The sequence below is a fragment of the Pleurodeles waltl genome, chromosome 4_1 (genome assembly GCF_031143425.1).
Source record: "Pleurodeles waltl isolate 20211129_DDA chromosome 4_1, aPleWal1.hap1.20221129, whole genome shotgun sequence".
Lineage (NCBI taxonomy): Eukaryota > Metazoa > Chordata > Amphibia > Caudata > Salamandridae > Pleurodeles > Pleurodeles waltl.
In genome coordinates this window covers 773927463-773955248 of record NC_090442.1, presented here as the reverse complement: position 1 = coordinate 773955248, position 27786 = coordinate 773927463, and the positions used below count along the sequence as shown (strand labels likewise).

At 43.8% G+C, this 27786-nt stretch overlaps 1 protein-coding gene across 1 annotated transcript in view; it reads right to left on the bottom strand.

Annotated features, from left to right (window-relative positions):
• Positions 1–922: 922 nt before the first annotated feature.
• Positions 923–27786, bottom strand: part of NCAPH2 (non-SMC condensin II complex subunit H2) — a 177826-nt gene continuing 150962 nt past the window's right edge. Inside the window, exons 19-21 of the mRNA XM_069229446.1 lie at positions 26536–26637; positions 17581–17730; positions 923–4359 (exon numbers count right to left, since the gene is read on the bottom strand). Coding sequence (XP_069085547.1) covers positions 4219–4359; positions 17581–17730; positions 26536–26637 — 393 coding nt within the window. The 3' untranslated portion in view covers positions 923–4218. The remainder of the gene's footprint in view (positions 4360–17580; positions 17731–26535; positions 26638–27786) is intronic.

Sequence of the window (27786 nt, the reverse complement as noted above, 5' to 3'; positions counted from 1 at the left end):
TCATCCACTTTTCGATCCCTGCAAATATGTCTGGATTTTGACCATGGCCATAATTCAAACTACTGGCAAGACTATTTGGAAATGTCGTGACATTTCATGACGGGATTACACAGCACATGATGAAGTTCTATACATGTACGCGTCTAAAGACTAGAGACAAGGCCCAGTGGGACAGAGCATTTCATCAGAGCCAGATCAGACAAGTAACTGCACTCACAATGCCCTGTTACTGAAAATGGAATAAACAAAGCCTAACCATAGTCAGATTTAACACTACACCACTTCCCTGATCACAGATAGTAAAAGCGAATGGTCATAACTGCAAAACGCCACAGATAAATCAAACATGTCAAGGATGACGCAGATGGCATTATATACGTGAAGGAGTTACAGTAACCCCCTTTTGGCCTTATATTCGAATGCCATGCTTCCAAATCACTCCAAGAACGGCTACAGCTGGATGGTGGCAGTCTTCACCATTAATTTCAGTAGTAACAATATTTTTGAAATTTGTTGATAGTGATTTCACAGGCGGTTCAATGATGGTTTCTTCAATGATGGCGCAATATGTGCCTGTATATGCAAGGCAGGGTTTTAACCACTTCTAAACAAACCATGAACAACAGTTATAATTACTGACAATTCTTTGCAGTACTATCACCCGGGGAAGACAGGGATCACCTTAGCCGTTTAAGTTGTTAAGGGACTTAATTTGGTCTCACTGCTCTTTAGTATGATAGCAATGTTTCTGATAGTATGTATATTATACTCCATTTACTTGTTAGGTCTTTGCAGTTACTTTGGTATGTGTATGTGAACGGTTACAATTTAGCACATAATTAGATTCCTTGTTGTCTGTCAAGCTTCAATTTATTTTGCAAGCACATCCCTTGACTCTCGTGGTCACCTTGAGACACCCAGAGATGATTCTGTTTTTATTGTGCGTTTCCCAATACTCTGACCACATAATGCAACAAGCAAGTAGCTTTCTTCTACAATAGATGCATGAAATATGGCCACACTGCAGGGGACAGCAAAATGTAAATTTGTATAGGATGGCATAAATTCTTGCATGGGTACTGCAGCTAACGTAACATGACATTACTTGAGCAGTGGAACAAAGGGTAAAACAATGCTGGACGAGGGGACATGTCGCCAGTATACTGGGGAGCCCCATAAAGTATTTATTATGATAAATAGAGATGTGGCAAGAAAAAACAATTTCCAGACAGATCAATTAAAAAACCCACATGATCTGACAAAGACATGCCTTACATATCTTACATATGTGAATGTAGCTAAAGCACTAAACAGGCATTTTATCCACCAACATTACAGGGTAGTTTGGGAGCAGAACCTGGATACACACACTGATGCAGTTGCACACACTCACAAAATAACATTATCAGAACTACTGGTTGCAGAGCTCAAAATGCTCCATTCTCTGGCCAAGACCAGGACAATTATTCCATAAAATATGTACACTTGGGAATTTAGAGTATAATTTTAGAAGAGAAAAACAGCCCAAAATCAACAACTACGAAAAATTAATATAACTTTCTGTGAGGTTTCTGATAAAAAATGTTGATTAAATAAAATCTCTTAGCACGCTTTGGGGAAATCTGAGAGCCAGACGGACTATACACTCCTACTCCACACCCCTGGGCTGCTCAAAGGGGCTCCGCTTGCGTTTTGGAGAGGTCATGCACGTTTGGAAGAGTTCTCTTTCTAAGGGAGAGGAAAGCTTCTGTCTCTGGTTTGTAGAAGTTTGCCAACTAGTGATTTGAACAGGCGATAAATTCCTGAGGGCAGCAGTCATCGATGTGCATTGCTGCAGACACCTCTGAGGTGTTGAAGGGATGCAACCCACGAGAGGAAGTGCCACAGGAGACATCCCGGGAACGTAAGCCCACAACATGTATTGTCTAAGAACACATTCTCGAGACCCGAGTACTGATGCTTGAACCTCATGGCAGTATGTGAATTTTGGGGTGGGAGGAAACAAGAAGCTGTACTCCATGTCTTTCATGGTCAGTGATGGTCAAGACAAAAGGAACTTGGGAGGCCATGGTGCTGCAATTTGGAATTTCCATCTCATGTCACCCAAGCATTCAAAGTAGATAGTGGGAGGACCACAGCCCTTGGAGACAAGAGCAGAGCGGTATTTCATAGCACTGCAGATACATATGAGCAGGTGGAAATGAATGCTAGTATTCATCCAGCTCCCCTTGAGATTGATGAGCATATGATGTGCAACAATAAAAATATTTATTTCAGAGGGGGTGACATCATGCACGGAGGGTTAAAAGAATAAGGATACTAGTATGCCCTTTGGCAAAGGAGACACCAAGATCATATTTGTTAAAGTGAATGCTAAATTGCAGGTCAATAGAAGGCAAACAACTAAATATATGAAATGTTTTCAGCAACCAAGATGATAGTTCTGTTCCTGAAGCTGCATTTGAGAACGTTTATTGTTCTGTGCAATTCAGTATATTTGTGGTTGAAGAAAACCTTCCTCGGCCCACTAAATGACCCATTAGGGATTTAAACATGGGATCTGCTACAGCTTACAAGATTATACAAAAGCAGTACCATGTGACGGCCCACGAGTCAACCTAATCTTTCTTGACTAGATCAGATCAGTTTCAAGTCTCATACCATATTACTTGTTAGCTCTGGCCACTAGAAATGTCAACTTTGTTACTTTTGTTGTACCTTACGTCTTAACACCGTCATGGGCCTGCACAAACATCAAAAACTCAGAATTTTCTACCGTTAAATAGGTTTTCTAATGCTGCAAAAAAATGCTATTATCGGTGCACAGAAGGTGAAAAGATTGATAACGCTGCTCAGTACCAACCTGACACAAATGTATTGGCCCAGACATGAGACCTATAATGATTTGCCTTACTCAAAGGTGCCTTCACAAAACTACCTGAGGCGTTTGGCTATGAAGATATTGAGGTCCTTAGGGTGACCTGCTCCCTTCAGTGAAACATTTTCTGTCCTGTCACCGAGGAATCAGTAATTCTGTCAATCAGTATTTGCAGCGTGGAATCACCCTGCACTTTCCGCCAATTACTCTCTACCCCAAACGAGCTCACGGCTCATTTTGGTAAATCATTCTATTTCCAGGAGATGATGATCCCATTCAGGCTGTGCAATGACTCTGCTTTTTGGGAATAAACTCGTCATTCTCCCCATTCTACACAATCCATCTCTTTTTTAAATGAGCAATCTTATTGTTCTCACTGAACCTCTTTGTGCTCATTCAGCACACTTCATCTCTACCCTCATCGAGGTCAATTACTCTGAAATCAGACTGAATACTCTTAATTCTGCACAATCCATCTCGGTACTCTCATGTCCTGCTGACTTACCATCCACTCAAGCAATAATTTCTCTCATCGTCACATTTGCTCTAAGTCTTGAGGTACGACTCTGTTTACTGCATATTTGTCTGCTGCGTGATGCCCATCCCATTCTGCATTACTGCTCTCTGCTCCAGCACACTCTGCTGTTGTGACCAGCACGAATTAAGTACACCATGAAAAGGGCTACTTCAACACCACCACAGGCAGGTCTTGAATTCAGAACAGCTAGGTAGTTAAAAGTGCATGTTCTTGGTCTGTTTTGACCAATCACATATTTTAAATGCAGATGGAGAGAGAAGATTGACACTATGTAGCCAAAGGTGGACTCAGCTGTAGAAAGCATCCTGGAAAGCTGTTTGATATTCATGCACATAGTTCATATGTTTGTCAGAAACCACAGTGGAAGCCATAGAAGGACATCTGCTGTGTCCAGTATCCTTACGCTCCTGAGGCCAAATAGCCTCTCGCTATGAAGATAGCTGAAGACAGCTGCCCAGCAGAGGAGAAAATGTATAGATCAATCCAAAGCATTAATAAAAGTGAGGGCCGCTAAAATACTGACAAGTCTTTGCACTGGTCATTAAAAGCGAAGAGAAGATCACAAAAAGAAAAAAGTATTCTCTTATCATACAATTATGTCTTTTTTAAACAAAAAGTGGGTTGATGTCAAAAGAAAGGGTAGGGAAAGAAAATTCTATACAATTTGGAGAAAGCTTAAAAAAATAGCTGTATATGTACAGGACTGGGCCACCATCACCCCCATCATGATGGAGACCTTGGCATAGCACTTAGTGCTATCAGGGATGCTTTTGTGTCTTGAGGGTATGTAAAACAGTCTTCATCAGTGATCTGAAACGGAGGGTGCTGTGTATGTTTTGAATCTTTCGTGGGCCCGCTGCTGGCTCAGGAGTCGGAGGCTCATCGTGTCCACAGCTTCATGCAGTCCTGGTTTCTGGGCTATCTCAACAGTGTAATCGTTGGCCTGAAATGGTAAATGGAACTGTTAGGCACTGCTTTCCCTTTACTCCCACCACCATGTTCCCTGGCACATGGTACAGAACTTCTAATCCTTCACATTTCAACGGGTGTCCAGTATAACAGATACTTAATTACAGGGTGGTCAGTGCAGGGTAGTGGGCACCGGTCTCACCCAATTGACTTAAAGTAGCATTGCATGCAAGAACTAAACTCAGATTCGTGAGAACCTTTTCTTCGATGGGCAATGCAGTCTGGGATTACTGGCTACCGATTTCTAAAGCTAATGTCCTATAGCACCAATGTCAATGGACCACAGTTCTGTTGAAATCACACTTAATGATAAGTACTACTCTTTTTGAGCACTTGGTTCACTTAAGGTAGAAGGACCCAGCACGCAAGACCTTACTTAAGAAAGTCATATGAAGATAAATACCCGGAACACGATAAACACATAGATACCAGCTATTAAATGATTATTAATCAGTTTCTGTACTCTACAAAATATGCATAAAAATAATAATAAAAATATGCATAAGGAGAATACTCTACACATAAAATGATGATAGACAAAGACAAGACTAGCAGCTTTCTAGTAAGAGATGCAGCCCTAAACAATGACATGTAAACAGTGATTTCTGCGAGGCACTATATAAACAGTTAACACGAAGCTGGTGTTGTACAATACAGTGTGTTTGCGAAGTCTCTGGATTACTGTGTAGTGCAATGGAGCTAAAACTAATACTTGTGAAACGATTGCATAGTGAAAATATTTGCACATACTAGAAGCCATGCAGATACACACAGTGAAGTGGAGGAATTTGTACCATCCAAAAATTAAATACCCAGTCGATCCTGCCAAACCAAACAATATCTTACGGGGCCCAGTGTACAGCTGGTGCCCAACACAAGAGGCAGAGTCTACTGGAGTCCTATTAGTCCTTCTTATAACATCAATACTTGCATGTTCGAGTAAATACTGTTTAGTTTTTCCCTGTTAAATTCCGACAGGTTTGACCTGCTGAAATTTTACCGAGGGCAAGGTATTTAATGCACTTGGTAATTACGAGTGTGGTGACTATCACCCAACAAGGAATATCATCCCTTGCACAAAGAGTGGTGACTATCACCCAACAAGGAATATCATCCCTTGCACAAAGAGGGATTTGCACAGTGGTCAGAAAACACCAACAACTCAGAATCAGGGCCCATCAGTGATGTTAAGAATACATTTTATGGTACAGCAAATGTTAGTGAGAAGCATCTGGTATATGCCAAGAGAGCAAAGACTTGTCTGTGTTGCTCAGACAATGTTTTTTTTAAACGTTATTTAATAATAGCATTTGCAAGAAATAACAAAACAGCCACAGTTAGCAACAGAAGCATCTGAGATTCCGCATTCGGTACATACAGAAATTAAAGAGACAAAGTAAAAAAAATGTGCAGGAAACTTCCAAAGGAAAAAAGGAGCATCAGGAGACTACTACAAAGATCAGGCGAGAAGGGGACGTGAATCAGCCAGGCAATTATAATCAATTTAACATAAGGGTGTCATGATGCGTGAGGTGGAGAGTATGTGGGTGGCTCAGAGTCTGGAGTGTTGGTTAGTAAATAATCTTTGAACGGCTGACATATATTCTTGGGCCTAGAAGTAATCGGGTGAATGGAAGCTTATGGCTCAGAGTTCGTATCACAGGAGGACATATCCCGCAACCAAGCAGTGAGGGTGGGAAGCGCATGACTGCCCAGTGCAGCGCCAACTGCTGCTTGACCAGTAGGAGCACGATGGCGGCTAACCTCCTTCTGCCAACAGGTAACGGTCTAACATATCTCAACAAAGCCATCCCAGTACCAGGGTCAAGGGGATGCTCCAGTATACGGGACAATATGGTATGGATTTGTTCCCAGTATGTTTTGATGTGTACACAGTTCCATGTGAGATGTGCAAAATATGCCTGATCTGCTCCGCAGATGGGACACTGATGCGGACTAGTGGGATCCAGCTTAGCCAGTGCCTTACGGGTGGTGTAAGCTCTATGCAGAAATTTGTAATGTAGGAGTTTATATTTATGATTGTTAGAGACAAGTTTGGTCTGGGTGCAACAGTAGTACCAAGCCTTGTCTGGGATAGGATAGCCCAAGTCCCGCTTCAAGGTGGCTCGTGATCGTTCACTACCAATAAGGCACAACTGTACCGAAAGGCGATATAGGCAGAAGATACGTTTTTGGGCATCTGGCGCCGTAAGAATTGTTGTGAGTGGAGGAAAATCAGGAGGTCTGTTGGGTAGGTGGGTAACACGTCACGAAGCTTGGAGTGCAGCTGACGGAACAAGAAACCATCCACTGGATTGACAGGTGCCTCCTCCATCAAAGAGGCACTAGAGCGGATTGTGCAGTTAGCAAAGCAGCCCCCCCCACTATGTGCAAATTATGCCCAGTCAGTGTGTATTGCACCAATCGCTCACAGGTAAGGGGAAGCCAATTATTATTTTTAAGAATCAAGTGCGGGAATTCAGTGTAGATCAAACTAAATAGTGTGCAAGCCTCAACTATGCCCAGTATGTGATGGGTAGTGTCTATACAGTACCGGGATCTCAAGGGAGGCCGCATGGAAGTGATGACGAGAGAGGAATCTCAGAAACCAGAGCCCGCTCAGGTTTAAGATAGGGAAGTCTGGTGTCTAGATGGTACCAGTAACCATAATGCACTTGGGCTACCAGCTCTATAGTTGTAGGTCAGAGACCCCAAATCCTCCACGGTGGTAGGGTGTTAGCGTGCTCCATCGGATGCAAGGGCGGGGCCGGGCCCGAACCAGCCGCCTGAGCAGGCCTCTCAATAGATCAAGAAAGCTGTTTGTCAAGGCAATAGGGATATTCAAAAAAGGTAAAGAAAACGGGGGAGACCCACTGTTTTAATGATGGCCACCCATCCAGTCATCGTAAGGGGTAGTTTAGTCAATCAAGCTATTTGATTTGTAAGTTTGTCCACAGCAAGGCCATAATTGCACCATACAACCTCAGTTTTCTTTCTATGGTGATAGATGCCTAAGTATTTAGCATAATTGGCGCACCACTGGAGTGGAAAGTCCAAAGGACATGGTATCGTAGCATCAGTGAGAGGAAATATTTCTGATTTTTCCAATAATGGACAATCCTGAAAATGTTCCGAAATGGATTGCTTCACGGAAAAGTGTGGAGAGGTTGGCGGCATGGTCCGGGACAAACAGCAGTACATAGTCTGCATACAGTGATGCCAAAAGCTTCCCACTGGGAAAACAGAGGCCTCTCTCCCTGTGACGGTCCTGCAAATGACGAACCGAGGGGTCCATAGCAATGATAAAGAGCAAGGGGGGGAGAGGACAGCCTTGTCTGGTGCCCCTCAATAAACTGAATGGCTCAGTGACAGTGCCGTTAATGCACAGGCGGGCTAAAGTTTTTGAATTTTTTTTTTATATAGCAATAGGCTGTCTAAAGCTGTTGGGAATGCCAAGTTTAACTAATGTGGCAGCAAGGAATGCCCACTCAAGAGTATCAAACGTCTTTTCCGCATCAAGCAACACCGCCGCTGCAGGGATAGTTGGAGAAATCTGATTAATGACTGATGTTAATGGAAGTGGAGCGGTGTGCAATGAAACTGGACTGCATAGGGGACAGAATGCAGTCCATCAGGTGTGAAAGATGTGTGGCTATCACCTTGGCAATAATTTTATTTTCATGGTTGTAGGAAGTTGGCTCTGTATGCACTATTTCAAAGTAAGGAATAGTATGCACAGAGTCCAAGGGTTCCCCTTAGAGGTAAGATAGTGGCAAAAAGAGATAATACTAATGCTTTATTTTGTGGTAGTGTGGTCGAGCAGTAGGCTTATCAAAGGAGTAGTGTTAAGCATTTGTTGTACATACACACAGGCAATAAATGAGGAACACACACTCAGAGACAACTCCAGCCAACAGGTTTTGTTATAGAAAAATATATTTTCTTAGTTTATTTTAAGAACCACAGGTTCAAATTCTACATGTAATATCTCATTTGAAAGGTATTGCAGGTAAGTACTTTAGGAACTTTGAATCATTACATTAGCATGTATACTTTTTACATAAAACACAATAAGCTGTTTTAAAAGTGGACACTGTGCAATTTTCACAGTTCCTGGGGGAGGTAAGTTTTTGTTAGTTTTGTCAGGTAAGTAAATCATTTACAAGTCTCAGGTTTGGGTCCAAGGTAGCCCACCGTTGGGGGTTCAGAGCAACCCCAAAGTTACCACACCAGCAGCTCAGGGCCGGTCAGGTGCAGAGGTCAAAGAGGTGCTCAAAACACATAGGCTTCAATGGAGAGAAGGGGGTGCCCCGGTTCCAGTCGGCCAGCAGGTAAGTACCCGCGTCTTCGGAGGGCAGACCAGGGGGGTTTTGTAGGGCACCGGGGGGGACACAAGTCAGCACAAAAAGTACTCCCTCAGCAGCGCCGCGGCGGCCGGGTGCAGTGTGCAAACACGCGTCGGGTTTTCAATGGTTTTCAATGAGAGACCAAGGGATCTCTTCAGCAGTGCAGGCAGGCAAGGGGGGAGCTCCTCGGGGTAGCCACCACCTGGGCAAGGGAGAGGGCCTCCTGGGGGTCACTCCTGCACAGAAGCTCCGTTCCTTCAGGTGCTGGGGGCTGCGGGTGCAGGGTCTTTTCCAGCCGTCGGGACTTTAGGTTCAGGCAGTCTTAGGGCTTAGGGGGGACAACTTTGGTTACTCACGGACTCGGAGTCGCCGGAGGGTCCTCCCTGAGGTGTTGGTTCTCCACCAGTCGAGTCGGGGTCGCCGGGTGCAGTGTTGCAAGTCTCACGCTTCTTGCGGGGAGTTGCAGGGGTCTTTAAATCTGCTCCTTGAAACAAAGTTGCAGTTCTTTTGGAGCAGTGCCGCTGTCCTCAGGAGTTTCTTGTCTTTCTTGAAGCAGGGCAGTCCTCCGAGGATTCAGAGGTCGCTGGTCCCTTGGAAAGCATCGCTGGAGCAGGTTTCTTTGGAAGGCAGGAGACAGGCCGGTAGGACTGGGGCCAAAGCAGTTGGTGTCTTCTGTTCTTCCTCTGCAGGGGTTTTTCAGTTCAGCAGTCTTCTTCTTCTTGTAGTTTCAGGAATCTAAATTCTTAGGTTCAGGGAGCCCTTAAATACTAAATTTAAGGGCGTGTTTAGGTCTGGGGGGTTAGTAGCCAATGGCTACTAGCCCTGAGGGTGGGTACACCCTCTTTGTGCCTCCTCCCAAGGGGAGGGGGTCACATTCCTATCCCTATTGGGGGAATCCTCCTTCTACAAGATGGAGGATTTCTAAAAGTCAGAGTCACCTCAGCTCAGGACACCTTAGGGGCGGTCCTGACTGGCCAGTGACTCCTCCTTGTTTTTCTCATTATCTCTCCTGGACTTGCCGCCAAAAGTGGGGGCTGTGTCCAGGGGGCGGGCATCTCCACTAGCTGGAGTGCCCTGGGGCATTGTAACATGAAGCTTGAGCCTTTGAAGCTCACTGCTAGGTGTTACAGTTCCTGCAGGGGGGAGGTGTGAAGCACCTCCACCCAGAGCAGGCTTTGTTTCTGTCCTCAGAGAGCACAAAGGCTCTCACCGCATGAGGTCAGAAACTCGTCTCTCAGCAGCAGGCTGGCACAGACCAGTCAGTCCTGCACTGAACAATTGGGTAAAATACAGGGGGCATCTCTAAGATGCACTCTGTGCGCATTTTTTAATAAATCCAACACTGGCATCAGTGTGGGTTTATTATTCTGAGAAGTTTGATTCTAAACTTCCCAGTATTCAGTGTAGCCATTATGGAGCTGTGGAGTTCGTTTTTGACAGACTCCCAGCCCATATACTCTTATGGCTACCCTGCACTTACAATGTCTAAGGTTTTGCTTAGACACTGTAGGGGCATAGTGCTCATGCACATATGCCCTCACCTGTGGTATAGTGCACCCTGCCTTAGGGCTGTAAGGCCTACTAGAGGGGTGACTTACCTATGCCACAGGCAGTGGGAGGTTGGCATGGCACCCTGAGGGGAGTGCCATGTCGACTTAGTCATTTTCTCCCCACCAGTACACACAAGCTGGCAAGCAGTGTGTCTGTGCTGAGTGAGGGGTCCCTAGGGTGGCATAAGTCATGCTGCAGCCCTTAGAGACCTTCCCTGGCATCAGGGCCCTTGGTACCAGGGGTACCAGTTACAAGGGACTTACCTGGGTGCCAGGGTTGTGCCAATTGTGGAGACAATGGTACATTTTAGGTGAAAGAACACTGGTACTGGGGCCTGGTTAGCAGAGTCCCAGCACACTTCTCAGTCAAGTCAGCATCAATATCAGGCAAAAAGTGGGGGGTAACTGCAACAGGGAGCCATTTCTTTACACAAGCCCCCCCCAGCCCACAGGCCAGGAGACTCAGCCAAAGCTGGGAGAGTCTTCCTAGTCTGTCAGGCGAGGAAGAGTAGAGGAAATAGGCTGGTTTGTTGCAGGGCCTACTCTGCCTTACATCCTCCTGTTCAGGTCATTCCCTCTGGGAAACTGACCCACTTCCACAGTGATAGGACCTAATCTAAACTGCCGCTTGTCTGTGGTTTTAATGTCTTCACCCATTCTCTCTATTTTGGGGTTAGAGGTATCCACCTCTGCTAATCTTATCTTAGCCAGGGTCACCCCTATAGCTTACCCAAAGAGGTTACCCAGAGCTGGACTAACCCCACCATGACCAAGAGGGTCAGGGGGCCTAACTTGCTATTTGGTATGGGGTCAGACCACCATGCCACGGATAGTGCAGCCATAAAGGCTAACACCCAGCAGAGGCCACTGACAGCTGTCAGTGCCCAGAACCACACCTTTAGCTCTTCACCTACAAGGGAAGGGGCTAAGTTACAGGCTTCTTTGGGTTCAGGGTGCCTGTCTGCTGTATTAGAGTGGGGGGTTACCACATCTTGTAGTAAACACCCTTCTTCCACTCTTTCTTCTGTTAGCTCAGGAGCCACCCACTCAGGTTTAACAGTTGCCTGACTAGCCAGGACTTCTTGTGGGTTAGGTTGGACTTTATCAGTGCCACTTTTGGAGTTCTCCCCTACTGGAGCAGAATCTCCTTGGCTTGCTGGAACCTTGGCTAAAGGTTGTCCACCCTTCCTACACTGTTTTCTTTTCTTTTTCTTCTGGGGCCTGCTTGCAGTTACTGCAGAGGCAGCATCTCCAGAATCCTTGGGCGAGGACTGGCACTGGACCAGTTCCTCTCTTGGGCTCTGACTAACCTCTGGGTAGTCATTTCCAAGGAGACAATCAAGGGGGAGGTCTGTACTGACTACCACCCTTCTCCAGCTAAAAGTCCCACCCACTTCTATGGGCACAAAAGCCACAGGCCTATCAGTGACCCTGTCTGGGCTAACTCTTACTCTGGCCATCTCACCTGGGATGTACTGGTTGGAGAACACCAGCCTGTCATGCAGAATAGTGTGACTGGCACAAGTGTCTCTCAGGGCAGTGGCTGGGATTCCATTCACCAGTAGGTGGTGGAAGTGTCTACTTCCCTCTGGAATCTCCAACTCACCTGTTGGGCCCTTTTTCCAGTTGAAGGCTATGAAGACCTCCTCATCTGAGGAGTCATCCCCAATGGCTACACTGGTCACCCCTGGGATTTTGCTAGGGGGTTTGTTTTTGGGACAAGAAGTGTCCTTGGTGTGGTGGCCTGTCTGTCTACAGTTATGGCACCATGCCTTAGTGGCATCCCAGTTCTTACCCTGGTACCCACCTTTGTTTTGGGTTGTGTCTCGGGCCCACCCACCTGGTCTGGTTTTTGGGGGCCTACAGAGGACTCTTTTTCTTTGTTTCTAGTGTCACCCACTTTCTCCTGAGGAGGTTTTGTAACCCCTTTCTTTTGGTCACCCCCAGTGGAAGTTTTGGTTACCCTAGTCTTGACCCAGTGGTCTGTCTTCTTTCCCAATTCTTGGGGAGAAATTGGACCTAGGTCTACCAGATACTGATGCAACTTTTCATTGAAGCAGTTACTTAAAATGTGTTCTTTCATAAACAAATTATAAAGCCCAACAAAGTCATGCACTTCATTTCCAGTTACCCAACCATCCAGTGTTTTCACTGAGTAGTCTACAAAATCAACCCAGGTCTGGCTCGAGGATTTTTGAGCCCCCCTGAATCTAATTCTATACTCCTCAGTGGAGAATCCAAAGCCCTCAATCAGGGTACCCTTCATGAGGTCATAAGATTCTGCATCTTTTCCAGAGAGTGTGAGGAGTCTATCCCTACACTTTCCAGTGAACATTTCCCAAAGGAGAGCACCCCAGTGAGATTTGTTTACTTTTCTGGTTACACAAGCCCTCTCAAAAGCTGTGAACCATTTGGTGATGTCATCACCATCTTCATATTTAGTTACAATCCCTTTAGGGATTTTTAGCATGTCAGGAGAATCTCTGACCCTAGTTATGTTGCTGCCACCATTGATGGGTCCTAGGCCCATCTCTTGTCTTTCCCTTTCTATGGCTAGGATCTGTCTTTCCAAAGCCAATCTTTTGGCCATCCTGGCTAACTGGATGTCCTCTTCACTGGAGTTATCCTCAGTGATTTCAGAGAAGTTGGTCCCTCCTGTGAGGGGAACAGCATCTCTGACTATTATGTTTGGAGACAGGGCTTGAGAGGCCCTGTTCTCCCTAAATAGGACTGGTAGGGGGGAATTTTCCTCCAAGTCACTATCTTCATCCTCTGTGTTGCCATCCTCAGAGGGGTTGGCCTTTTCAAACTCTGCCAAAAGCTCCTGGAGCTGTAGTTTGGAAGGTCTGGGGCCCATTGTTATTTTCTTTATTTTACAGAGTGACCTTAGCTCCCTCATCTTAAGATGGAGGTAAGGGGTGGTGTCGAGTTCCACCACATTCATCTCTGTACTAGACATTATGCTTCTAAAAGTTGGAATACTTTTTATGAATCTAAAACTAGTTCTAGGTTCTAATTCAAACTTTCACAAAACTTTAAACTCTAAAAGGAAATGCTACACAGGGACTAACACAAGGCCCAAGCAGGTCTTTTAAGAATTTAGAAAAATAGTTCAAATTGCAAAAAATCAATTTCTAATGACAATTTTTGGAATTTGTCGTGTGAGCAGGTATTGGCTGAGTAGTCCAGCAAATGCAAAGTCTTGTACCCCACCGCTGATCCACCAATGTAGGAAGTTGGCTCTGTATGCACTATTTCAAAGTAAGGAATAGTATGCACAGAGTCCAAGGGTTCCCCTTAGAGGTAAGATCGTGGCAAAAAGAGATAATACTAATGCTCTATTTTGTGGTAGTGTGGTCGAGCAGTAGGCTTATCAAAGGAGTAGTGTTAAGCATTTGTTGTACATACACACAGGCAATAAATGAGGAACACACACTCAGAAACAACTCCAGCCAATAGGTTTTGTTATAGAAAAATATCTTTTCTTAGTTTATTTTAAGAACCACAGGTTCAAATTCTACATGTAATATCTCATTTGAAAGGTATTGCAGGTAAGTACTTTAGGAACTTTGAATCATTACATTAGCATGTATACTTTTTACATAAAACACAATAAGCTGTTTTAAAAGTGGACACAGTGCAATTTTCACAGTTCCTGGGGAGGTAAGTTTTTGTTAGTTTTGTCAGGTAAGTAAATCACTTACAAGTCTCAGGTTTGGTTCCAAGGTAGCCCACCGTTGGGGGTTCAGAGCAACCCCAAATTTACCACACCAGCAGCTCAGGGCCGGTCAGGTGCAGAGGTCAAAGAGGTGCCCAAAACACATAGGCTTCAATGGAGAGAAGGGGGTGCCCCGGTTCCACTCTGCCAGCAGGTAAGTACCCGCGTCTTCGGAGGGGAGACCAGGGGGGTTTTGTAGGGCACCGGGGGGACACACAAGTCAGCACAAAAAGTACACCCTCAGCAGCGCGGGGGCGGCCGGGTGCAGTGTGCAAACACGCATCGGGTTTTCAATGAGACCAAGGGATCTCTTCAGCGGTGCAGGCAGGCAAGGGGGGGGCTCCTCGGGGTAGCCACCACCTGGGCAAGGGAGAGGGCCTCCTGGGGGTCACTCCTGCACAGAAGCTCCGTTCCTTCAGGTGCTGGGGGCTGCGGGTGCAGGGTCTTTTCCAGCCGTCGGGACTTTAGGTTCAGGCAGTCGCGGTCAGGGGGAGCCTCGGGATTCCCTCTGCAGGCGTCGCTGTGGGGGCTTAGGGGGGACAACTTTGGTTACTCACGGACTCTGAGTCGCCGGAGGGTCCTCCCTGAGGTGTTGGTTCTCCACCAGTCGAGTCTGGGTCGCCGGGTGCACTGTTGCAAGTCTCACGCTTCTTGCGGGGAGTTGCAGGGGTCTTTAAATCTGCTCCTTGAAACAAAGTTGCAGTTCTTTTGGAGCAGTGCCGCTGTCCTCGGGAGTTTGTCTTTCTTGAAGCAGGGCAGTCCTCAGGGGATTCAGAGGTCGCTGGTCCCTTGGAAAGTGTCGCTGGAGCAGGTTTCTTTGGAAGGCAGGAGACAGGCCGGTAGGACTGGGGCCAAAGCAGTTGGTGTCTTCTGTTCTTCCTCTGCAGGGGTTTTTCAGCTCAGCAGTCTTCTTCTTCTTGTAGTTTCAGGAATCTAAATTCTTAGGTTCATGGGAGCCCTTAAATACTAAATTTAAGGGCGTGTTTAGGTCTGGGGGGTTGGGTACACCCTCTTTGTGCCTCCTCCCAAGGGGAGGGGGGTCACATTCCTATCCCTATTGGGGGAATCCTCCTTCCACAAGATGGAGGATTTCTAAAAGTCAGAGTCACCTCAGCTCAGGACACCTTAGGGGCAGTCCTGACTGGCCAGTGACTCCTCCTTGTTTTTCTCATTATCTCTCCTGGACTTGCCGCCAAAAGTGGGGGCTGTGTCCAGGGGGCGGGCATCTCCACTAGCTGTAGTGCCCTGGGGCATTGTAACACGAAGCTTGAGCCTTTGAAGCTCACTGCTAGGTGTTACAGTTCCTGCAGGGGGGAGGTGTGAAGCACCTCCACCCAGAGCAGGCTTTGTTTCTGTCCTTAGAGAGCACAAAGGCTCTCACCGCATGAGGTCAGAAACTCGTCTCTCAGCAGCAGGCTGGCACAGACCAGTCAGTCCTGCACTGAACAATTGGGTAAAATACAGGGGGCATCTCTAAGATGCACTCTGTGCGCATTTTTTAATAAATCCAACACTGGCATCAGTGTGGGTTTATTATTCTGAGAAGTTTGATACTAAACTTCCCAGTATTCAGTGTAGCCATTATGGAGCTGTGGAGTTCGTTTTTGACAGACTCCCAGCCCATATACTCTTATGGCTACCCTGCACTTACAATGTCTAAGGTTTTGCTTAGACACTGTAGGGGCATAGTGCTCATGCACATATGCCCTCACCTGTGGTATAGTGCACCCTGCCTTAGGGCTGTAAGGCCTACTAGAGGGGTGACTTACCTATGCCACAGGCAGTGGGAGGTTGGCATGGCACCCTGAGGGGAGTGCCATGTCGACTTAGTCATTTTCTCCCCACCAGTACACACAAGCTGGCAAGCAGTGTGTCTGTGCTGAGTGAGGGGTCCCTAGGGTGGCATAAGTCATGCTCCAGCCCTTAGAGACCTTCCCTGGCATCAGGGCCCTTGGTACCAGGGGTACCAGTTACAAGGGACTTACCTGGGTGCCAGGGTTGTGCCAATTGTGGAGACAATGGTACATTTTAGGTGAAAGAACACTGGTACTGGGGCCTGGTTAGCAGAGTCCCAGCACACTTCTCAGTCAAGTCAGCATCAGTATCAGGCAAAAAGTGGGGGGTAACTGCAACAGGGAGCCATTTCTTTACAATGGTTTAGAAGTGGCAGTGGCCTTTAGAAGGTACAATATTGAGGGTGTTTATCTTGCTTCAGTAAGAGGGTGATTACAGCTTCATGCAACGTTGGGGGAAGGATGCCCTTCTCTAAAGATTGAGCATAAACCCTCTAGTAAGTGGGGGGGCCAAGATCGTCTTAAAGGCCTTGTAAAAATTGCCAGTAAAACCATCCAAACAAGGGACTTTTGAACCTCTAAGAGCATCATTTGCCTGTATAATTTCTATGGAGGCAGTAGGAGCTGCAAGGAAATGCTGTTGTCCCGGCCGAGCCAAAGCATGGCTACTTCAGACAGGTAGTCAGCCAGTGTGTTCAGGCAATGTTTAATGGTACTGCTAACATATCACCATTCTAGGGGCAGGCAATATAATGAAAGGTTTGATTATATAAACAATTAAGAAATGTAGTTATTGCTCAAGACTTATACCAATGGAGATGTGAAGAAAACTTTGCCAGTAATGACTGATGGGCGTAGCATTTTGAAACAATGTTCATCGATTTCAAATTGATATCGCTGTTTAACACTAAGGTAGGGAAGGTTAACATCTAGGAATGGAACCGACATGCAAGACTGCCAGCAGGATGCAGAGATTATTTCTCTTAACACATGCAAATGATCCTTTCTCTCCAGTGTTTTCTGGAGGGCTGGCCCTGAATAAAGTGAAAAGCCATTTACTTTGTAAAATCTGCCCAGCCTGTTGAGATCCTAAACACAGAATATTACTGGCGCTTGAGCCTCCAGGTGTGCGCACATGATCTGCCTATAAATATCTCCTTACAAGATTTATCAGCAATAGGCGAGATAATCTGTAGGGAGACTAGAAATCTGCTAACTCAATTGATTAATCCAACGCAGTCTCCATTTTTTGGCAAGCCCTTGTCCGCTCTCCACCAGAAACTTGGTTCCCAGTAAGTCTGAGACCTTCATAATTCACAAAGCTCGTCTGTTAGCTTGAACGTATGGGAGATAAGTCACTGGGGTAGCCACAGCTGCATCCAAAGAGAACCACAACGCTGTTTTGGGACCTTAAACACACCATCTTAGAACTAGAAGGAGGAGAAGGAAATCAAAAGCAGAAACTAGGGAGCAGAGGTCCAGACCACATACGAAGACGGTGAAAAGGGGCCTTTGAGAAATGTAGACCGCCAACATCGTGGAAGTGGCACAATAAAAAAACTCCACACACTTTCTTCCCATGAATGTGCACTTTTACGAAACAGAATAAGATTGAAAAAGAGAACAAATTCAGATCAAGAGTGTAAAACATGTAAAAAGACCAAGGACCCTAGAGAGTTTTGAGATTACTACAATAAATACCTCCATGACCTCAGGTGGACTGCGGTCACTGTCTCTACAGCAGAATATATTTGTAGGCATCACACCGTAACAAACCAGTTATCTTACCAGCTGTAGAGATGCCAGCATGTACCGGCACACCTCGAACGGTTCCTTGCCCGTCATCAGACTGGCAAAAGTACGCCACTCTCCAACTTGGCTGTAGCCAGCTACCAGCCGGTTCCCGTAATCGTGGATATCAAACGCCCCTCGTTCTTCCTAGGTAGCAAAGGAAATAAAAAAAAAAATGAGACGGGAGACCAAGAAACCTGCTGTTTATTCAGCAACACTTGTCAATAGCAGAGGGCCAGAGGTAGTCACAACAGATCTCACACAGGAGGCATACCCGCCACGAGGGAGCACTGATAATGAACATCAGCCATAAAAAGCATCTGAGTAGGCACTCGTGCTTCAATGAACTACAAACTAACCGTAAAGAAGGAATGAGAGATTCAAGACAGGTGAAACTGTATGCTACTCACATAGGCCCACATAGGAACACTAGCACAAAAGGCAAAAATGATCTCTGGGAGGATGCAATCAAGGTGCAATTCATCTCAGGGGAAAAACGCAGGCCCAGTGGCTCTCAGCTCAGCTGAGAAAAATTAGATCCTAACATTTCAGAAGAGGAATGCCAGACACTTTGGTTCTAATAGCTGAATCACTTTGTTTTGCTCAGTCTCAGTTGATTTTTTTCCAGTTTCCACTGCACAAAAATTGTGATGGTGTGTTTGTTGTCGTTTCTTCAGGCTAGCTAGCTAAACGCACACAAATACATTTGGGGTTCTTTGCAAAATAGATTACGATGATTGCTTTCAGTTTCACTTTTTAAATTCTATTTTTACTATAAAAATACATTATTAATTCTAAAATGATCCAGTTTTGTATTCCTGTGTAAATACTCCTTTCATGCACCTACACTACAAGCTGAAACTCTGGTAACTCCTTTGTACCACATTTGAATACCAGACTATAATAGTGGTTTAAAAACACTTTACTCCACAGACTTATAAAATAAATGGAAAAAACTTGAGGATAGACAAATATGAGGACTTAGTATGTGCCACAATTCTACCATTTGGGTTGCTTCTAGTGGGGAAATACAGCGGCAAAGCATGCCCAAGCTGGATGCATTGCGTTACTTCGCATGACTAGTAAGATGGCGTGGGACTAGTTCTGAGAAGCGTTTTCGCCCCAGCTATGCAGGTTGATACCTAGGCTGGTGGGAGGAACAGGTGGTCTGGAACATCACCGGTTATGATGACCGGGCAGTCCTTTGGGTAAGGTATATTGATGACATCTTTTGTATTTGGAGAGGTAGCAAAGCATCAGCCCTTCATTTCATTGAAGAATTGAACAATAACCAGTTAAATTTAAAGTTCAGCTGTATGTTGGATCCAGCTGAACTGGAATTTTTGGATGTGAGAATTAAAGTGGTGAAGGATAAATTAGAATGTGAACTTTTTAGGAAAAACACAGCTGGTATCAGTATCCTTCATGCAACCAGTAGCCATCCGAAGAATCTAATTTATAGCATCCCGTATGGAGAATTATTACGGGCCAGAAGGAACTGTAGTTTAGATACTATGTTTGAGAAGGAGGTTGAAGTAATGGTTAACAGATTTCGAGAAAGAGGTTATCCACAGACGGTGATTAATAAAGCAATAAGTAGGGTCTGAGAAATTAAAAGGGAGGATCTTCTGGTTGAGAGGTTGGACAATACCAAAAAAGAGAACATCAAAATAAGATTCATAACCTCTTACCATAATAGGGTTAATGATATTAAAAAGGCCTTTTTACGATTTTGGCCGGCCCTTAGAACAGATGAGAATATAGGCAAATTACTAGATGACTACCCAGCCTTTACTTTTAAAAGAAGTCGTTCTTTGAAAGATGTGTTAAGCCATAGTTTAATATCCAAAGATGAACAAACAAAGCCTATTCAAGGATTTTATACTTGTGGTAAATGCAAAGCGTGCAAGTATAGCTCCAATTGTAAGGAGGTGGAGTTTCCGGGGATGAAAAAATCTTTTATAATAAGGAAACATGTTTCTTGCACATCGGATTATTGTATTTATGCATTAAAATGTCCATGTAACAAATTCTATATTGGTAGTACTATACATATGGCAAAAAACGTGTCCTAGAACACATGAGTGCTATTAAGACCGAAGACATTCATATCCTGTGGCTAGACATTTTAAGGAATATCATGATAAGAATGTAAATAAACTACAGTTCATGCTTCTCAATAGGATCCATATGGGAGTAAGAGGTGGAAATAGGACTTTGGATTTGAGGAAACTGGAATCCATGTTGATTATAAAATGCAACAAAATGGACCCTATAGGGATGAATAAGGACGAAGAACTATCTGTACATTTGCACTAACTAGTCGTGATTCTAGTATTTGCTTTTTTTCTGATATGATTATTTAGATTTAGTATTAGTCATCTTACTGTATGAATTTTGATTATTTTGATTTGATATTATTAATGTTTCCTCATTTCTATCTCTCGACAGGAGTTTATATTGAACATTTAAAAACAAAAGAGCTATTATACCAATTTAATCCAAGGACTTTACGAATGGTATGGCCTTGAGAATGTACATTAATTACAAGAGGTATGATTATTTAGGTGAGATATCTTGGAATCGATGTATTTAAAATAAGAAGTATTGCTGGGGGAAAATATATATAAAGTCAACTGTTATAAGTACACGGGAAGTGATATTAGATATAAAAATATATAAGTAGATTACAATTATATGGAGAATTTATTGAATAAGGTTGATTTTCATGTTTAATAGTAGTTATGTTAATGGTACTAGTGGCACATTTAAAGATGGCAGCCATTATTTTGTAAAGGAAATTGAGTCTGTTTTTTATGTTATTGCTCTTGGTAGTATGTAAAATAGAGAGGGAAATGGGGGTTGAAAACATCTCTGTGAACAAGGGAGCTTTGCCTCCTGAAACGTGTTGGAGAGTTTTTTCGTTAGCTGTTTTGTTTATTCTGCCACATTAAATTTACTTTTAGTGACACGAGTGGCTGTAACTTTCTCTTCTTTTTAAGAAGTGATTCGTTGCGGAATAAAAAGAGGGTTCGCGACCCTGTTACAGCCTGCCGCGTTTGGGGCTGACTCATTCGCGTCTTTTTATGTGTGTGTGTGTGTGTATATATATATATATATATATATATATATAGATAGATATATCCATGTAGATAGATATATCCATGTAGAGATCTATAAATATTTATATATATATAGATCACTTTTGTCAGTGCATGTGTGGTTTCCCTGGGGGCTGCGATCGGCCCCCAGGGAAACCAGACCCACATATAAAAGTGATCTATATATATATGATATATATGTGTGTGTATATATATATATATATATATATATATATATATATATATATATATATATATATGATATATATGTATATATATCATATAACATATATTGCCACCAGTTGTCTTGCAGTTGCGTCCTCAAAGCAGTGCACATACTTCAACTGACGCATTTCAACTGTAGCTTTTAGGCAGCAAAAAAAAGTCAAGTAAGTCTTGTGATTTTGTTTCTGCTACAAAAGGATCAGACTTTTGTCTAGTGACAGTTTTAGTGCCATAAAGAAGCGCAGAAGGTTTATATGCCTACTGCAAAGAGCAAATCTGTATTTTATGTAAATAGCTGAGTACATTAGTAAAGTCAGCCACTACCTGCGCTACAATACAAATTAAATGTATGTGTGGGGTGGGGGGTGGCTATGGAGAGATGAAGAGCACGTTTGCTGGGTGGTAATGAGGGAATCCGAGGGGGAGGACATGGGAGTGTGAGCACCAATAATGATTGTTGGACTGGGCGCAGGAGGTGCTAAAGACTGTGACGAATGGTATGTGACTAGGTATTTGAGTGTCTTGAAAGAACGTGCTGATTGAGGGAAGAAGCGCAGGTAAGGAGGCCTCTACTGTTGCACGTATCACACACACACACACCAGCAATTTTGTGACTGTCTATGTAGGCTAGTGTTTTAGAGCAACAGTTTAGCCAATAGCAGAGATGGCATCCTGATGGATGACTGCTGCTGACATCACTCTGGTTATAGAGGACAGCTGTGACATAAGATCAGAGACTGAGACAGCATCTGAGGGATCAGACAATGGCGCAGACTCTGGGAGTGATTTTTCAGTTGGGATTCCCATTGGATAACTCCTTCCAGTAAATTGTGAGGGAGGTGATGAGGGCAGTCCTGTTGTCACTTCGCAAGCACAGTCTGTGCAACAGGGCAATACCAACCCAGAGAGCAGGTGAATGCGGGGGCAAACACAGAGAGGGTGCTCTCTTGGGAGCTCCCCAATTTAGTTCAGCCTCAAATTCCACTGCCCAAATTGTATTGTAGAGACATCAAAATTATCTATCACAAAACAAACTGGTTTTGTAAGGCAGGCACCTGTGTTTTTGGTCCTGGGTTCGGCGGCTATATGGGGAAACATACTAAACCCAAACATTTCTGGAAACTAGACATCCGGGGGAGTCCACAGAGGTGTGACTTGTGTGGATTCCCCAAAGTTTTCTTACCCAGAATACCCTGCAAACCTGAAATGTTGAATAAAAACTCTATTTTTCTTGCATTTCTGTCACACAAACTACAGGAATATGCTGCGATCCACAAAATTCCTACCACCCAGTGATTCCTCACCTGTCCTGATAAAAACACTACCCCACTTGAGTGTCTATACCTAGTGCCTGCGTGAAGAATGGATCACCCCAGGGTCAACAGTTGCCTCATGTAAGTACCAACATTGACCGTTGTGTGATCTATTCCTGTTGCGGGCACTAGGCCTACCCACACAAGTGAGGTACCATTTTTATCAGGAGACTTGGGGGAATGCTGGGTGGAAGGACATTTGTGGCTCCTCTCAGATTCCCGAACTTTCTATCATCGAAATGTGAGGAAAAAGTGTTTTTTCCCCCAAATATGGAGGTTAGCAAAGGATTCTGGGTAACAGAACCTGATCAGAGCCTCACAAGTCACCCCATCCTGGATTCCCCTAGGTGTCTAGGTTTTAAAACTGTGCAGGTTTGCTAGGTTTCCCTAGGTGCCTGCTGAGCTAGAGGCCAATATCCACAGGTAGGCACTTTGCAAAAAACACCTCTGTTTTCTTTGTGAAAATGTGATGTGTCCACGTTCTGTTTTGGGGCATTTCCTGTCTCGGGCACTAGGCCTACCCCCACAAGTGAGATATCATTTTTATCGGGAGACTTGGGGGAACGCTGGGTGGAAGGAAATTTGTGGCTCCTCTCAGATTCTAGAACTTTCTGTCACCAAGATGAGTGGAAAAAGTGTTTTTTGGCCACATTTTGAGGTTTGCAAGGATTCTGGGTAACAGAACCGGATCAGAGCCCCACAAGTCACCCCATCCTGGATTCCCCTAGGTGTTTAGGTTTTAAAACTGTGTAGGTTTGCTAGGTTACCCTAGGTGCCTGCTGAGGTAGAGGCCAAAATCTACAGCTGGGCACTTTGCAAAAAACACATCAGATTTCAATGTAAAAATGTGATGTGTCCATGTTCCATTTCTTGTCGCGAGCATTTGGCTTACCCACGCAAGTGAGGTACCATTTTTATCGGGAGACTTGGGGGAACAAAGAATAGCAAAACAAGTGTTATTGCCCCTTGTCTTTCCCTATTTATCCTTCTAAATATAAGACTGTGTGTAAAAAAGACATCTATTTGAGAAATGCTGTGTAATTCACATGCTAGTATGGACACCCCAGAATTCAGAGATGTGCAAATAACCACTGCTCCTCAACACCTTATCTTGTGCCCATTTTGGAAATACAAAGGTTTTCTTGCTACCTATTTTTCACTCTTTATATTTCAGCAAATGAATTGCTGTATACCCGGTATAGAATGAAAACCCACTGCAAGGTGCAGCTCATTTATTTGCTCTGGGTACCTAAGTTTCTTGATGAACCTACAAGCCCTAAATATCCCTGCAACCAGAAGAGTCCAGCAGACATAACGGTATATTGCTTTTAAAAATCTGACATTGGCGGAAAAAGTTACAGAGTAAAACGTAGAGAAAAATTGCTATTTTTTTCACCTCAATTTCAAGATTTTTTTTATTTCAGTTATTTTCAGTAGGAATCCCTTGTAGGATCTACACAAATTACCCCTTGCTGAATTCAGCATTTTGTCTACTTTTCAGAAATGTTTAGGTTTCTGGGATCCAGCATTGGTTTCACACCCATTTCCTTCACTGACTGGAAGGAAGCTGAAAGCACACAAATATCATAAAAATGGTGTATGTCCCAGTAAAATGCCAAAATTGTTTTGGAAAATTGGGTTTTCTGATTAAAGTCTGCCTGTTCCTGAAAGCTGGGAAGCTGGTGATTTTAGCACTGCAAACCCTTTGTTGACGCCGATTTCAGGGGAAAATCCACAAGCCTTCTTCTGCAGCCCTTTTTTCCAATTTGTAAAAAAAAATATATATATATTTTACTGTATTTTGGCTAATTGTTGGAAAAAAAGGACGCAAATTTGGCATGGGTAGCTTATGTGGACAAAAAGTTATGAGGGCCTAAGCGCGCCCTGCCCCAAATAGCCAAAAAAAGGCCTGGCGCCTAAAGGGGAAAAGGCCTGGCAGCGAAGGAGTTAAATAAAGGCTGTTTGTTTGTTTAAATGATTAGCATCTCCTTGATACTTTGCCCTCTGCGTGCAATGCCTCCTCACCTGCCTTACTGTTCTGGTATAACTTTTGTAAAACCAATAACATATTCATAAAAAATAGACATACTAAAACCTAATGCACACATCTAATTGTCTGTTTCAATTGAGGGTATATTTTTGGAATTCTGAAAAACAATATGAACTTTTCTTTTTTTTCCCAATTTGTTAGCTTTTTGAGGTCTAAAATAGGGAAAAGTTCCAGTTTGCCTTCCTCCATATCCTCCAATGTCAGATTCAGCACCTCTTCAACAAGGTGAACCTGAAGGCTGAGAGAGTTACATTAACTGGGGAATCTTTTACGAAGAGCTTATACCCACAACAGGCAGTGGATGAACCTCACACTCAGTTGATGGCATGGTGTTTTCCAGGTGTTTAAGATGTTATAGGCTGTCTGTTCCTCTTTCAAGTGTGAGACTTTGCAGGCAACCTAGACCAAGTCAATCCAGAGAAACTCTGGACCGCATGGAGCCCCCCTCACCTCCCATCAAAATGCCTCTCAATGTCAAACCTGGGTATGCTGAATCTCTTAGCATTGAGAATGCCCTGAATGTAAATTATATTCCAATGGGCCTGGTGATAGGGAAAGATCACGTCGGTGACTACAAAACGCTGACCACTCTACCACCTGTCAGAGTCCTTGATAGAGTAAAAGTCACAAACAAGCCCAACACCCTTAGATGTCAGAGTGCCACCAGAAAACACACTAAAATTTGAGGTCTTCAGACAAATAAAGGCTCAACAAAAAGCAGAGCAGTATCCAGGATCTTCCTTACACAGTGAAAAAATGGATAGCTGTCAGCTTTCAGGCATGTTGGGATAGTGTAGCTTACAAGATTCTTAAAGGGGCAGAGGATGCTTTTATCAGTGTGCAACGTTCTTTTTAAGGGCACATTTTGTTACTCTTTGTGAGTGGAGTGTCATCCAAAAGTACCATTTATACAGTAAACTGACAAAAAAACAAGATCATTGTTTAAGCAGGTTTTCGGTGTATTTGGTCAACTGGAAAATATTTTATAATTATTCAAAACTTGTGTTTTGGGATCTTGTATATACACTGAGACATTCTACCTTTTATGACTATCAGGAGGAGTCACATGATGCAGAATTGCTATTTTAAATTCAGCCATTTTCTTGACCGCTAGATCAAGCTGGATTAACCGTCAGGCCACAGTCTCGGTGAAGTGGAGGTAATGGTCAGGTCACAGAAATGGAAACTGAAATGGTGGGGATAGAAGAGGTATGAGCCTCACTTTTATTGATATGTCCTTATGCACTGTTGTGGAGCAGAGTGAACTGTGCTGTTAAATTTGAAACAAAAGGTGGTGAGGCATATCTGCAAAATGAGAAATTCTGGCAAGCCTTTAGGAAAACATATTATTGCAATTTCAAAAGTGCTAGTCATGTATTTAGAGATGGTGTGTAGTATTGCAGTGAGGAATCAAAATGTACATACCGCTAGCAATTTACTTCAAACATAAAGCACACAAGTGATGAGGTCCAAAGAAATTCAGTTCTAGGAGTAAAGCAGCTTGCACAACGAATGTCCCTGACACATCTAACTGTCCAGTTATTTAAAGTCAGGTTTATTGATGTCATCCTGTGCACTTCTCATAGATGTACGGTGCATAATTACAGCAGTAGGGGATGTGAGGTGATGGCATAACGTGTGATTTGGCTGGGGACAGCAGATGTGAGACGTGCTGTGTGCTCTCCCTTGCCATCCCGCAGTTCAGCATGCATCCTCTATGAATGTTAATGTGCAGAGTTCTGAGTGAAGCTACATGAGGTACTGTTGTGCCAACAAGACTGTCTTCTTGATTAAAAAAAAATAAGAATTGAAGGAAGAAGAGGTAACAGAAAACAAGAAAGGTTCTCAGTTAGCACCAAAGACTTTACAGCTCTCCAAGCGGGTTAGGAAGACAATTGGGCTTACATTGGGCTCACAGTGATTGGCTTGTGAAGATACATGTAGGAGAGAATCAATAAGGGTGATAACTGCGATGGACAGTAACGGGTGCGAAGCACTTTCATACAGTGGTGCAAACATAGCTCAGAATGAAACACAAGAACAATCAAGATGGGAAACATCTATTTTGACAGCAGTGTTGGGCAGCAAGTGCCATTAAATATATTTCTTGCTACTTTTAATACGACAAATCTTTCATGGTCTCCTGTTTATTTTGTGTGTTTTCCATACAAAAAGCATTGACCTGCGGCAGTTTTGCGGGCACGCTTATTCAGCAGATCTGGTGTTACCTGTATAGTGCCATTCAGTGCATCACCACACATACCTGTTCCTGCAGTTGTGGAAACATTTTATCCTCCCAGTCTCGGACCCGAAGTGACAATACGGTCTCCTGTGCATACTTTTGCGAATTGGCAATGAAAAGCTCCTGGAAATAAAAGACAGTCTTGATGTGAAGAGTCATGTATCTTTCATACACCTACCATCAGTAACATAATCAAGTCACAAACAAAAGGACTAGGTCGACCAATAAAACTTACGATAAAAGGGATGTAGGAACTTTGAATGGAAAAAAGACAGACATGCATGTACTTCTAACCATACAGAAAAACAAACATGCACAAAGTAAAACTTGGCAGAATTAAAGTACTTTTATTCGTTTTCAGACACATTCGCCACAACTCTACACCCACTATGTCGGCTAAACATGTGCCAATACATATACCATGTAAAGGGAAATTTATGAACACAAGTCTTTTGGGAAGTTGTGTGTGCAGGAGTATTTTGGGTAAGGTGTGTGTAGATGGGGTAGTACATGTTTGTTGGATTGCGTACGTTATGAAAAGTAAGTGTATTGGTGTGTATGGAGATGGTGCTTGACCGGGAGACGGTGCTTGGGAGAATGGATAAGGGAATGTGCTGTTCTGGGATAGGGAAAGGTGTACATGCATGTGTTTTGGAGGAAGATATGCATGTATGTGCTGGGGAAGAAATGCATTTAGGAGTGTGTCTAGGTACTGAGGAAAGGTGAGTGTTGAGGAAAGGAACACATGTGTTTGTTGAAGGCAAGTGTGTGTTCTGCATGTCTCTTACTTTTTAGAAACCTGGATTTGAAGTTTTTCTTTAAAAGTATCTAAAAACTGCTCAAATCACCATTTTGGTTTTGGGAAGCCTAACACAGCTATCAGAACAAAGGGCTGAGAGTCAAGTGGGATAAAGTTGATCCAGTGAAGTTCAATAAAAAAATAATTAAAGAAAACATGAAATCCGTCTTAGCTTGTCTATCCGAAAAAGATGACCATTCAAACATATTCACAGAACATGATCACTTATGTAGATCAATTTCAGATAAGCTAACTAACTAAAAAAAGGACCAAAATCAAGACCTCTTTACATCAGTGGTTTAATACTGACTGCAGCCCCTAAACAACTGAAGGCTACGCTCAAGGCAAGCCCTCGCTCCTCACTTGATATTCAAAATGCCAGACACCAACATAGGATCATACTAGAAGGCAGGAAAGGGGAGATAAGAACTAAAGCGCTGGAGGATCTTCTAGCCGCAGCAACATTAAGGGAT